The following is a 13,965-nucleotide window of genomic DNA, read 5'->3' on the forward strand; positions in this document are numbered from 1 at the left end:
TAGACTTTTAATAGTTTCAAAATAATTTCTTAATTCCTTTAATTTCTTAAAGTTACTTTTATAATACAAAATTACAAGCGATGTATCCTTAATTTGATGGCTAAACTTCTCAGGTAACTACGTAAAAGGGATGACCAATGAATTGAGCTAGACACTGCGGTGGGGTGGGGGTTTGGGCATAAGAAGCGTGGTTTGCGTTCAACCGTTCTGGGGGGAGAAAATCACGCGGCCGCGAGACGCGTCGACTACGTTAGTTGACCAATGAAACACTGCAGTAGTGTGGGGTTGTCGTATAAGGGGCGGGGTTGCGCTGAACTATGAAAATCACGCGGCCGCGAGATGCGTAATCTACATAAAAGAGTTGACCAATGAAATTGAGTTAGACACGGCAGTTAGGTGAGGTTTTTGCATACGGGGCGTGGTTTACACTTAACTGGTTTGGGGGTGAATCACGCGTCCGCGAGATGCGTAGACTACGCAACAGAGCTAACCAATGAAATTGAGCTAGACAAGACTGTGAGGTGTTTTTTTTGTACAGGGGCGTGGTTTGCTCTGAACAAAAACTACGCGAGCCAGTCGAGGGCGGATGACGTTAAATTAGTCACCCTGTAACACGGACGCTGAGAAGATCAGATGAAGGTATGAGAGAATTATAACAGTTATATCTCTCAATTTATTCACTGTTATTAGTATTATTATGTTAATTTTAACCGGTTTATTATGACTATATAAATGTGATCCGAGAATAGAAGCGCTATTAATACAGCTGTCGCGCTAGCTACGTTAGCTTAGCATTCTTCGTTTCATCATCCTCTGTTTTTAGCAGATTTATTAAGGACGCAATATAAGTACGTTTTCATTACCTTTGACAATTTGTATTTTAGTGCATTTTGTACTGCTTTGGCAGGTGTGATTACATGTGTTCATGTACTTGACAGCGATGTGTCAAACGCTATTAATGTTTTTATATTAAAGTAAGTGTGCTGTGTGTATGTATCATCATAACCACTGAGTTTGTGTTATGTTAAAGATGTTAAAAAAACACCTGTCTTTTTAAGATCGTTAACTGGTGTAATACTGCTAAAGTCAATAAAAATAATGCAAAACAATATAATTTTTTAAAGTATTCCTAATTCCTAAAAGTTGTTTACTTAAAATGTATAAATTCATATTTGTTATGTTCTTGTCATTTAGTCAGTTGTGACCTTGCTGTGTCACTTTGACATAGAAGTTATATTAAAAGTGTTAATGTGTGATATTAACTAGGTGTTATTTAATTGCTTGAATCTATTTTGTGTTTTTAATATATTTAGATCTATTCGTCAGCTTTGATCTGTTCTGTTGACAGGTGATCCGCTGAGATCCGTGATGATCATGTCTCGTGTCTTCAGGTTTCATGGCCTGTTCGTCGCCTCCCATCCATGGGAGGTGATTGTGGGAACAGTTGCCATGACGATGTGTCTGATGTCCATGAATGCTTTCAGTACCACCGACCAGATGTGTGGCTGGAATCATAAATGTCCCAAAGTACAGGAGGTGCGACAATTTTCTCCAGTGTTACGTTTGTGTACTTGGGATTCAGGAATTGTTTTAAAGCTCCCATAACACGTGCTGTTTCTGCGTATCTGATGTAAAAGGCGGAGTCCACGATGTATGAGAGCCAATGTTGATATTTGAAATCAAAACAAACACGCCCCTACCCCAATAGAATCTGGAACTTCTGATGATAGACCCGCCCAACACATACGCAACCCGGCAAGGATGTCGGTTAGTAGACTCGCTCCGTACTGCTGATTGGCTATAAGTGTGTTTTGGTAGTCAGCCCGTCTCCTTTTCCAAAGCGTTTTTCAAACATCGTGGACTCCGCCTTTAATCTGAAGTACCTATTGAGTCGTGGTACATCCTACATATATCCAGAGTCTTTAGGTTTATCAGATTTATAAAAGACAGATCAGCTATAGCGATTCTTTCTGATAACGCACGGAAATCCAGCATTAAACGAACGCACACACAACACACAAACAAACACTTCTTCTTTCGTGCCATTGTTGAGTCCGGATATAAAACAAAGATGTTGCGTGAAGTGATACCTGTTACTTCTAGCGTCCTCGGTTCTCGCTCTCCCGGTGATTGACGTGTGGGCAAGTAAATAAATGATACGTAAGGTCTACCCATGATACGCAAGATGTACTCGTGTTCAAAAAACTTTCAGAAATTTGTACGAACCCTGACGAAATGCATTTGCCACAGAATACTCTGTAATACGTCCAACTGGTTTTTTGACACTTGCCTATGTTTAGCATGAGGAAGCCAACTTTTAAACGATTAATAAGTCTGAATGCATGAAATACCATTGAACCCCCCCCCCCACCCTTTAAGTGCTTGACATGCAAGTTATAATGCTGATGTTTTTCTTGTTTGTCATTTACAGAAAGTTTTAGGCAGTGATGTTTTAATTTTAACCATCACAAGATGTGCAGCCATCATTTACATCTACTTCCAGTTTAGAAACCTAAGACAGCTCGGCTCTAAATACATACTGGGTAAGTAACAATATTTTTAAATGTAACCAAGAAATGTTTACATGTTTGTACATTATATTTATATTGTAATGTTTTTGGATTTTAGGTATTGCTGGTCTGTTTACTTTCTTCTCAAGCTTTGTGTTCAGTACTGTGGTGGTTCAAGTCTTGGGTAAAGAGCTCACAGGATTAAAGTAGGACTCATTTTTACTCTTCTTATCTTTTCTGCTTTATATTTGTTTATGATCAGAAACTGCTGTGAATCAATCTAATCGTTAATTTTCTTCTCCAGTGAGGCTCTTCCCTTCTTCCTGTTGTTGATCGACCTCTCTAAAGCCTGCACGCTTGCCAAGTTTGCACTTAGCTCAAACTCACAGGTACAAAAACTGCTTCAATACGCCCTATTTAGTCCGCCGCCTTGTTAGTTACAAACCGAGGCTGTGAGGGATGGAGCCCACCTTTGATTTATTATAGGAGTAAAGCTGTGCATTACAGAGATTTTTCCATAGTTAGACATGGTTAAAATGTAAAGTGGTTTACTGTAGTCATTACAGTAGTCTTGACAGTATTAGTTGGTTTGATCTTCTCACAGGAAGAGGTCAGAGAGAACATCGCTCAGGGAATGGCCATTTTGGGACCCACATTTACTTTGGATGCTGTCGTGGAGTGTCTTGTCATAGGAGTGGGGACCATGTCTGGTAAGATACCTTAATCTCAATGGTAACACACAAACTCACACAGCGATCATGTCTCAATCATCATCACTTGTCTGATGTCTGTTTTCAGGTGTGCGTGAGCTGGAGATCATGTGCGGCTTTGGCTGCATGTCGGTTCTGGCCAATTATTTGGTGTTCATGAGCTTCTTCCCTGCCTGCGTGTCACTGGTGTTGGAGGTGAGAGCTCATGGAGTACATCAGCAGTGTTTGTGCACAGATGTGAGATGATGTTAACATAATCTTTTTTTTTCAGTTATCCCGTGAGAGTCGAGAGGGTCGACCCATCTGGCAGCTCAGTCATTTCGCTCGTGTTCTGGAGGAAGAGGAGGGTAACAAACCTAACCCGGTCACGCAGAGAGTTAAAATGATCATGGTAAGTTCTGTTTTAACACCTGACATGATGCATGATGTAATTCGAAGAGTTTTTTTATTCCTCTGGTTTGTGTTTGCATCATGTCGTTGGGTTTGGCGCTGGTTCATGCTCACACTCGCCTGGTGGCCGGATCTCCGTCTCACAACACAAGCGGCTCGGATGTGGTTTTGACCCAGCCCAGCATGGAGTCCGACAGAGCCATGAACCGGTATGAGCTGATAGAAATACGGGCGTGATCGAGGGGGATTTTATTAGTTTAGTGTTGTGATAACATCTCATTCTTTCTCTCTGTCAGTTTGGATTTGGAGCAGATCATCACTCTCTCTCTTGCTCTGTTATTGGCGGTGAAGTACGTGTTTTTCGAGCAGGATGAAGCAGAATCCTCCCTGTCCATCAGATCACCTGTGGCCAATAGGAAAGGAGAAGAGGACTGCTGTCACAGGGTACCCGCCCCTCCCAAAATCCATGAGGCGTCCCACACAGATCGAAACATTCCTCGCAAAGATCAGACAGATGAATGTGTGCTGTCAATCAAAACTTTACTGCACACATGATATCAGCTTATTTCATTATAAACAAGAAGTTAATTAATTAGTAATTTTTAAGGTGCGTTCATACCAGACTAGGGTTGCAAAATTTTGGGAACGCAAATATTTCGCTACAAAAGTGATTTCAAAGATTTTGCGAGTGACTTCAAAGATTTCGCTTTGTGAGTGACTTCAAAGATTTTGCTACAAAAATGATTTCAAAGATTTCGAGAATGACGCAAAGATTTTGTTTTGTGAGTGATGCAAAGATTTTGCTACGAAAGTGATTTCAAAGATTTAGAAAGTGACGCACAGATTTCGCTTTGCGAGTGACGCAAAGATTTTGTTTTGTGAGTGACGCAAAGATTTTGCTACAAAAGTGATTTCAAAGATTTTGAGAGTGACGCAAAGTTTTAGTTTTGCAAGTGACGCAAAGATTTTGCTACGAAAGTGATTCAAAGATTTAGAAAGTGACGCACAGATTTCGTTTCGCGAGTGACGCACAGATTTCGTTTCGCGAGTGACGCACAGATTTCGTTTCGCGAGTGACGCACAGATTTCATTTCGCGAGTGACGCACAGATTTCGTTTCGCGAGTGACGCACAGATTTCGTTTCGCGAGTGACGCACAGATTTCGTTTCGCGAGTGACGCACAGATTTCGTTTCGCGAGTGACGCACAGATTTCGTTTCGCGAGTGACGCACAGATTTCGTTTCGCGAGTGACGCAAAGATTTTGGTATGAAAGTGATTTCAAAGATTTCGCTCCGCGGGTGCCGCAAAGATTTCGCTCCGCGGGTGCCGCAAAGATTTCGCTCCGCGGGTGCCGCAAAGATTTCGCTCCGCGGGTGCCGCAAAGATTTCGCTCCGCGGGTGCCGCAAAGATTTCGCTCCGCGGGTGCCGCAAAGATTTCGCTCCGCGGGTGCCGCAAAGATTTCGCTCCGCGGGTGCCGCAAAGATTTCGCTCCGCGGGTGCCGCAAAGGTTTCGCTCCGCGGGTGCCGCAAAGGTTTCGCTCCGCGGGTGCCGCAAAGATTTCGCTCCGCGGGTGCCGCAAAGATTTCGCTCCGCGGGTGCCGCAAAGATTTCGCTCCGCGGGTGCCGCAAAGATTTCGCTCCGCGGGTGCCGTGGGCTAGCTCAACATTTTCAAGCATCAAACTAAGTGCGAATAACACCATTTATTCACTTCATATGCATCTGGTATGAATGCACAGTTAGACAATCAGCTAATGAAAGGTCAATAAGATTGGACAGTTCAAATCATTCATCACCTACAACTTTCATTTTGTTTTCCTCTTTGAAATGTGTTTTCACACACTCTGTTGTTTACAGATGAGGTGGTGAGGCCTGTCGAGCGTCTGTCCTGTAATTTAATCCAAAAAGATTGTGATGTTACACACCAAGAAGATGAAGTCAAGTTAAAAGAGCAACTGCCTGAACAGTGCCGCCCTGTAGACGAGTGTCTCGCCATTTTTAAAGACCCTAAAGTAATTCATCATAACGCCTTCATTTTACCTGATTTAAACTACACGTTTGTGGTCATAACATCATCACCTCTCTTCTTCTCTCCAGAGAGGAGCTCGATACCTGAGTAACGCTGAGGTCGTGGCACTGGTGGAGTGCAGAAGCATCGCGGGATACCGCTTGGAAACATTGATGGAGAGTCCAGAGAGAGGCGTGGCCATACGCAGGGAAATGCTCTCGGCCAAACTGCCCAACCAGTGTGCCCTGGACACTCTGCCCTACACAAACTATGACTACTCTAAGGTGACTGATCCACAATCAGCTGTGCACTTTAAGGTCACGTGTGGATCAGAGTCTAAAATTGAGAGTCTCTCTCTTCATTCTAAGGTGACTGGCACTAACTGTGAGAACGTGATTGGCTATGTTCCTGTGCCTGTGGGTGTGGCTGGACCGTTGCTTATGGATGGTAAAGAATTTCACGTCCCATTGGCGACTACAGAAGGCTGTTTAGTGGCCAGCACCAATCGAGGCTGCAGAGCGATCAAAGTGAGTCTTGCATTTCTTTTACTTGCTCATATAATCTCGTGTGCATTACATTTTTTACTAAGTGACCGTTTGGTTTGATGTGTAGCTGTCAGGTGGTGTGAGCAGTCGTGTTCTAGCTGATGGTATGACTCGTGGTCCGGTGGTGCAGCTGCCATCAGCGTGCAGGGCGGCAGAGGTCAAGGGCTGGATGGAGAGCTCAGAGGGCTTCAGTGCCATCAAACAGGCCTTCGATCACACCAGCAGGTCAGAGGACATGCACTTTTCAAATAATGGGTTAACTTTAGCACTGCACTAGCCAGATGGTAATGTCATCAATGTCACCACTAACACGTGCATGTGTGTTTTGTAGGTTTGCTCGTCTGGAAAGGCTGCAGGTCTGTTTGGCTGGGAGGAACCTGTACATCCGCTTCCAGTCTCAGACTGGAGATGCTATGGGCATGAACATGCTGTCAAAGGTCAGTCTGTGACACAGAGAAACTCTCTTATATTGCAGGCTCCATGGGTTTTATGGGATTTTTTTTAGAGCCCGACCGATATGCATTTTTTGGGGCCGATGCCGATACAGATATTAGAGAGTAAAAAAAGACCGATAACGATATATCGGCCGATATTCATTATGTGCATATTATAGTACAGTACACATATACTACAGTATATTATACTACTACAGTACTGTACATAGAATACACTATATACATTAACAGAATATACTATATATAAATACTTTTTGCAATGATCACTCTATGATCACACCACAAATGTGGTGATCAAACACTTAAAATGACGTGACAAAGATATGTAATATAGGCAGGTGCGTTTTACAAGTTAACAATAAACTTTATTATCCAAAATGATTCTGATATAAGTGCACAAAACAGTAAATTTGACTTATTATAAATAACTTTAAAACACAAACAAAACAAAATACATATAACTTAAACCATTGTCAGTTTTAACGAGAATAATGTTATATTGGGCTTATTTAAAAAAATGGAAACTTATAAAGTCATTGTTTATTAGCTTTAGAGTAAGTTATGGACTTCACAAATTAATTAAAAACTTACCGTTAAGACGACAATGCTTAAATTACTGACAACATACTGATGTAGGCTAATGTTTAATGTACTGCACAACTTTTTTATAACACAAACCCACAGTGTTCTGCCGGGACTTTAAACTTTTATAAAACTAAAGCGTCTGCTCTCTATTTAAGAAAGGGTGTAAAGTTGCGCGAGCTTATTTAATCAATTGCTTTAAAATGAGCATGTAACAGCAGCACAAGCAGCTGTACTCCCACAGACTGCGCGTCAGTTTAAGCGCGTCCTTTCTCCGCCTCGCGTCATTTCTTCCGCTTGCGTTTGAAACAACTCGCAAGTGGAGAAAAAAGACTGATTAAAACCACCAAATGTAAACAGGAATGTGTCTCTCTCGTCCACTTATAATCCAATCGACCAAAGCGCGTCTTAATACCAGGTGTAAAATGTTTTGAAGAAACCGCTTGACTGCCGCGGCCGCCACCTGAACTGAGAGACTGACTGACTGAAGTGAAGGGGGTGGGGGATTGGCTGATGTCACTACAGTGAGTGACCTGAGTCGCCATTAGCAACCAGTATGGCGCACTCTGCTGGACAAACAAGTACTTACATCTTTCAAAAGCATTTAATGTGTTCTGTAAGGAACGTTCATATCGGCTTCATATCTGCGGCTTATACGCCGATACAGATATATCTGCGACATGCTCATATCGGCCGATAAAATCGGCAAAACGATAAATCGGTCGGGCTCTAATTTTTTTATAAAAATCGATAATGAAATTCGTTGTCAACCCGTCGAAAAGCGTGGACATACAGCACAAACTGTGCACTTATAATTAAAGTCAGGTGCTGTATCTTCAACAGAGCGAGCTGCGTGCTTAAATTCAGACACGTTTTCTTCATATAACGCGAGCTGCAGGGTTGCCAGGTCCTCTGCCTTTTAAACGGTTTCTCCTGATGTTTTTCGATGGGTTGAAGATTGAAGGATTTGGTTCATTAGTTGCATTTGGTCTGTGAATAGGCATTGGGATGCTATTGGACTAATTTTGAATGGCCAAGAGGCTGGTTTTGTTATGTGGATCTGGCAACCCTGACAGGACAATGACCGGAACAAAAGCGCAAATGAACGTTGGTCAATAAAGGTTTCATTTCGTCCTTTACTATTTTTATGACAACCTTACAACAATTAAACAAATAAAAACTCACATATATTAATGAACCACAAACTAAGTGTAAGGGGGAAATCCAGGTTTTTATTAATGTAACAACGCATGTATATCATTAATAAAAATTTCATTTGCATATAGTTCACTTTTTTATTATTAACTTAAAATATGGATAAAAGTAACCAGCTTGAAAAAACTAATGCAAATCGATTGTAATAATCATGACATTAAACATTTGGCTTGGATTTATCTCTGGGTATTAGTTTGTGTACTACTAATATTATCGTCATGTCGACAAACCTAGGTTCCTGCTGTTGTTTCTCTGCTAATGCAGCAGATATTCAGCAAATTAATTACTTTATAATGATATCAAGCAATGGATGCACTCAGAAAAACTCTTGGCATTGATTTTTTTTTGCTGAACTGATGTAACCACAAATGAACTATCGGTGCCGATTAATCGGTCTACCTCTACTTTTTTATTTAAGGCGTAAAATGTAAAAATGCTAAACATATTAGTAAAACCTTCACATGAACACCTTAATTTAGTGCCTTATTTAACTATAATAAGTGAAAAATCTAATGGAGTAATATTTGTTTTTTATCCGATTAGTCGATTAATCGAAAAATAATCGTCTGATTAATCGATTATGAAAGTAATTGTTAGTTGCAGCCCTAGATTTATCCCACATTTTTGTAGCCTTACAATGCACGGCTGAGGAAAACTGGATTTTTAGACCGAATTGTGTTTGCGTGTCTCTGTAGGGTACAGAACAGGCTCTGTGTCGAGTCCGTGAGCAATTTCCTGACCTACGCGAGTTAGCCATCAGTGGAAACTACTGCACTGATAAGAAACCGGCTGCTATCAACTGGATCAACGGGAGAGGAAAATCCACAGTGTGTGAAGCGCTCATACCTGCGCGAGTGGTCAAAGAAGTGAGACCGATACAGATGATGTTAGCTTTGTCCAGTGAATGCCAAAACGTCAGATGTACATTTGCTATCCACCTGTTTCTCCTGCTCACTATGTTTCTCTGGTCTGTCTGAAGGTTTTGAAGACCAGCACAGCCGCTCTGGTGGAGCTGAACATCAGTAAGAATCTGGTGGGCTCGGCGATGGCCGGTAGCGTGGGAGGCTTTAATGCTCATGCGGCAAATATCGTAGCCGCCATCTACATCGCCTGCGGACAGGTGCGTCACCTGCGACCTTTAATATATTTTTTTAAAATGCTCTTTATCAACATTGACTGAAATTATTTTTGTGTGCAGGACCCTGCGCAGACGGTGGGCAGCAGTAATTGTATCACTTTAATGGAGTGTGTTGGGCCTGATGGAGAGGATCTGTACATCTCCTGCACTATGCCATCATTAGAGCTGGGAACTGTGGGAGGAGGAACCGGACTGCCCGCACAAAACGCCTGTTTACAGGTAACGCACACGTACTTGCACAATATGAAGGCCACAAAGGCTGAATTATAATTTATGAACTTAATAACAGCAAACATTTGTGTGTCTGTTACAGATGTTAAATGTTAGCGGTGCGAGCGACGAATGTCCTGGCGAGAACGCACGGATGCTGGCACGAATCGTCTGCGCTACGGTGTTAGCTGGAGAACTTTCTCTCATGTCTGCGCTGGCTGCTGGACATCTGGTCAAGAGTCACATGACTCATAACAGGTCAAAATGACATAAAGCTACTATTTTATTGCCTCAAAAATAGTGATAGATAAATATAGTAAAAGTATTTTGTATCATAAAAGCCATTTGATATTTTCATTAAAACATTTAGATTTATCAAGGAACAATCTTACTACACTAAAATAAAGTTATTCACTTGTTTGGTCTGTCCCATATGGCAAAAAATATATATATGTATTTCCAAACATAATTTTAAATATATTTCAAAATATACAAAAAAATCGATTTTCTTTGTAAAATTTTTCGACAATGTATTTTTATCAATTTTTGTATATTTCAAAATAATAATGAATATATTTCAAAGCATTTTATATTGACATTGCATTGGAAGAAAAACTTTGTATGTTACAAATCTGTAAACATTCAAATTAGATATATTTTAAACTGTAATAATATACTTATTTTTCCAGGCCAAAATTTAAATGTTTGTATAAAATATATATTTTTTGCTGGTATGGGATGTAAAATTAGAAATATATTTGTTGCCCCTGAAATACATTTTGAAATATATTATGTGTAATAAAGGTTAAAATTATTTTCAAATTCAAAATGTATTTAATTAAGCTTCACTTTCTACAAAATGTATACAGTAAAAGTATTTTGTATCATAAAAGCATAAGCTTTTGAGTTATTTATAAGTGAGATATTTATAATTTTTAACTAATTCGATGTGATGTCAGTAGATTTAATTTAAGTAATGGTGCGTTCACACCAGACGCGAATGAAGCATTAAGCGTGAGTGATATAAATGTTAAATCAATGCAAAGACACGACAGACATCTTGCGGCACGATTTGCACAAATTGAGCGTTTGAAGCCCACAACGCATAAAGCGTGCGAGTTGAAAAATCTGAACTTTGGCAGATATTCGCGCTGTGTTAACAAGGAGCTTGCTTTAGTAGTGACGTGATTATGATGTAGCAAGGGGAAGCAAAAATATGAAACAACAGTGGCGGACAAAATCATCGTCGCTGTATGACGATACCGTCTGCACACAGAGCTATACGACACATTTTTGTACTTTTATAGAAATTGGAATAAAAAGGATCTTGCATGGAAAAAAGTGAGTAAAATTTCTTGCGCAAATTAAGCGTTTGAAGCGCATAACGCATAAATCGCAGAAGTTGAAAAAATATTAAATTTGCCGATATTCGCGTCGCATTAACCAATCAGGAGATTACGATGTAGCAAGCAGAGGTAGAAATACAAAACAACAATGGCGGACAAAATCGGCGTTGCTCCCGGAGCTATATGACACATCTTTGTACTATTATTGAGACGGGATTTAAAAGGATCTTGCTTGGAAATAAGTAAGTAAGTAGGTTGGACAATCTGATAAGTTGTAGAAAACTCTCTTTATTCAATTTGACGCATGCAGGCACACACTTCAAGCTAGCTGCAGCCAGCTAATTGAGCTTATTCACGTCTGAATTTGACACGCGAATTGTGCGTTTAAATCGTAAATGAAGCGAGTTAAAGGCGGGGTGCATGATCTCTGAATATTTCACATTTAAGACTTTTCCATTTTTTTACTGGAGTGATCAAAACGTAGATTGTCAATTTTAAATAATTAAAAAATATTGTGTTCTTTCATAACAGGTCAAAAGTCAACCTTACATCATTACGCAATGAAAACTGAAGCACTTTGAGCGAGGACCTCAGTGCATTCTGGGAAACGCAGTCTTGGACAGCCACATCTGTGTGGCAGCTCATGTTTCTTCTCAGGGTCTTTAGAAGTGCTGGAAACATCCGTAGACGACAGCAAATCATCTAACAGAAGTCAAAGTCTGTAAAGAACATGAGGAGAAAACTGATGTTTAACATTTAAACACTGATGTTTAATAGCTTTGTGCGTAATGTTTCCACTAACGCAGTGATTTTGTGACAGACCAATCAGAGCTCATATTATGGTGTGAGGTTTAAAGGCCGTGAATATTGCCTAAAACTGTTACTTGCTCATGGTTTGACAACATGATCCTGAAGTTTTTTTTATAGTGATATCAGCCAGTTTATGTCAAAAACAGGGTGAAATTGCTGAAACTTTAAATAAAAATGAAAGATTTTGTTTTGCACATTGTGAACCAAACAAACTGAGAAAAATGTACTTTGGATCCTCAAGGTCTTGATAGTTTTAAGATTAAATTAAGTCATCGGATTTTGATGGATGATTTGCTGTTTATACTGACAACATGTCACAGATTGTAAATGAATATATTTGTGTATTTAAATGTTTAATGATGATGCCAATCTCACTGTGATGAACTAAAGTATTAAGTTAAATGAAAAGATTTCTTGTAAATTGAGCGGCTTCAGTAGATTGCTGATAAAGATTTTAATTTGTAAAAGCTTCTGTGTGTGTGTGTGTGTGTGTGTGTGTGTGTCCATTGGGTTTTATACTTATGAATGAATGAATGCTGTAGTGCCGGACTGCAACACTGCTGAATTCATGACTGTAAAGCGCTTTGGCTTTAAAGCAAATCTTCCTCATTCTACTCTCTGGTCATACTGATGAAGCCATGTCTGTATTAAAACAGCTTTAAAATCATTTATTTGTTATGGAATTTCCTGCTTAAGAAGCTATGAAATGTTAAGCTGCGCTTGTTTTTAAAATGACCGTTTATTAAAAAAAAGTATTAAAGGTTTATTTATAATCTGTTTGTCAAAAAAGTCTCGTTAACAAAACATTTTTCTACCGAGTAATAAGACGACACTTGAGGCCAATTTAATTCAAAATAGTTAAACTACAGGCACGCTTCATGAGGCTTCGAAACATTTATGAATCTTTTGTTTCGAATCATCGGTTCGGATCTTGTTTGAAACTGGCCAAAGTCACGTGATTTTAGCAAATGAGGCTTCATTACGTTTCGAAAATCCGACGATTCACCACTAGGGGGAGTTGATCACAAATGACCAGTGTATGTGAACGCTGGTCAGTTTTATTATAAAAGTTCGTAAAACATTTATCCGTCTGACTAATAACACTACCATTTTGTCTACCTTTTGGTTATAGACAGATTAGTTAAATGACAAAAATGTGCATAATTAAAAAGGGAGTTCGTTTTAATGATTTGTTTGCCCTAAATAAAACTAAAAACACAGAATATACTTTTAATTATGTCTTAAATTAAATAATGTATTTTTATTAAAAACAAAGTTTAAGAAAAATCATGCTATTACTTTGTAAAAATTGTAAAATGTTTTGACAGATCTTGTTGCTTTTACACAATTTTGACCAGCAGGTATCGCCAGCGTGTGTGGTGTTTCGATCGCATCGAGAAACTGAATTTTAAACATATTTCAAAATATACAAAAAATGGCCAAATTTTTTCACCAATGTATTTTTATCAATTTTTTTATATTTTGAAATAATAATAAATATATTTTAACGCATTTATTACATGTGGCATTTGAAGAAAGCCTTTGTATGTTACAAACCTGTAAACATCACAATTTAAAACTGCAATAATATACTTTTAATTTTGTACATACTTGTAGGCTACATTTTTTACAAACTTTTATATTTTGGCCAGGAAAAATATTTTTGTTGCTGTATGGTTGTAAAATTAGAAATAGATTTGTTGCCCCTGAAATATATATGAAATATTTGGAGGTTAAAACTAAATTATCTTCATTATTCAATTAAGCTTTAGTTTCTACAAAATGTATTTAGTGTATATTTTAAAAAAAAAAACGGAAAATGTATTTTTTGTCGTATGGAAATGGACGTATGCGTGTTCAAAAATGAGTTGAGGTAAGAGCGTTCAAAACACTATACACGCTGGCGACACCTGCTGGTCAAAATAGTGTAAAAGCAGCAAGATCTGTCCAAACCAACATTTGACACTTTTTACAACATAATAGCAAGATTGTTCTAAAAAATGTTTTTAAGAAAAAATATTTATTTAATTAAAACATAATTAAA

At 39.0% G+C, this 13,965-nt stretch overlaps 1 protein-coding gene across 1 annotated transcript; it reads left to right on the forward strand.

Moving 5' to 3' along the window:
* Positions 1 to 480: 480 nt before the first annotated feature.
* On the forward strand, positions 481 to 10,033 carry hmgcrb (3-hydroxy-3-methylglutaryl-CoA reductase b). Its single transcript, XM_073871521.1, has 19 exons — positions 481 to 639; positions 1,349 to 1,536; positions 2,432 to 2,543; positions 2,629 to 2,716; positions 2,815 to 2,899; positions 3,115 to 3,220; positions 3,309 to 3,415; positions 3,492 to 3,605; positions 3,689 to 3,819; positions 3,907 to 4,130; positions 5,521 to 5,624; positions 5,710 to 5,904; positions 5,989 to 6,147; positions 6,233 to 6,390; positions 6,497 to 6,602; positions 9,113 to 9,283; positions 9,397 to 9,537; positions 9,616 to 9,774; positions 9,869 to 10,033. Exons 2-19 carry the CDS (start codon positions 1,369 to 1,371, stop codon positions 10,031 to 10,033), a joined length of 2,493 nt encoding a protein of 830 aa, XP_073727622.1. The 5' UTR covers positions 481 to 639; positions 1,349 to 1,368.
* Positions 10,034 to 13,965: the final 3,932 nt, after the last annotated feature.

This window comes from Misgurnus anguillicaudatus, chromosome 9 (genome assembly GCF_027580225.2).
Source record: "Misgurnus anguillicaudatus chromosome 9, ASM2758022v2, whole genome shotgun sequence".
In the NCBI taxonomy this organism is placed as follows: domain Eukaryota; kingdom Metazoa; phylum Chordata; class Actinopteri; order Cypriniformes; family Cobitidae; genus Misgurnus; species Misgurnus anguillicaudatus.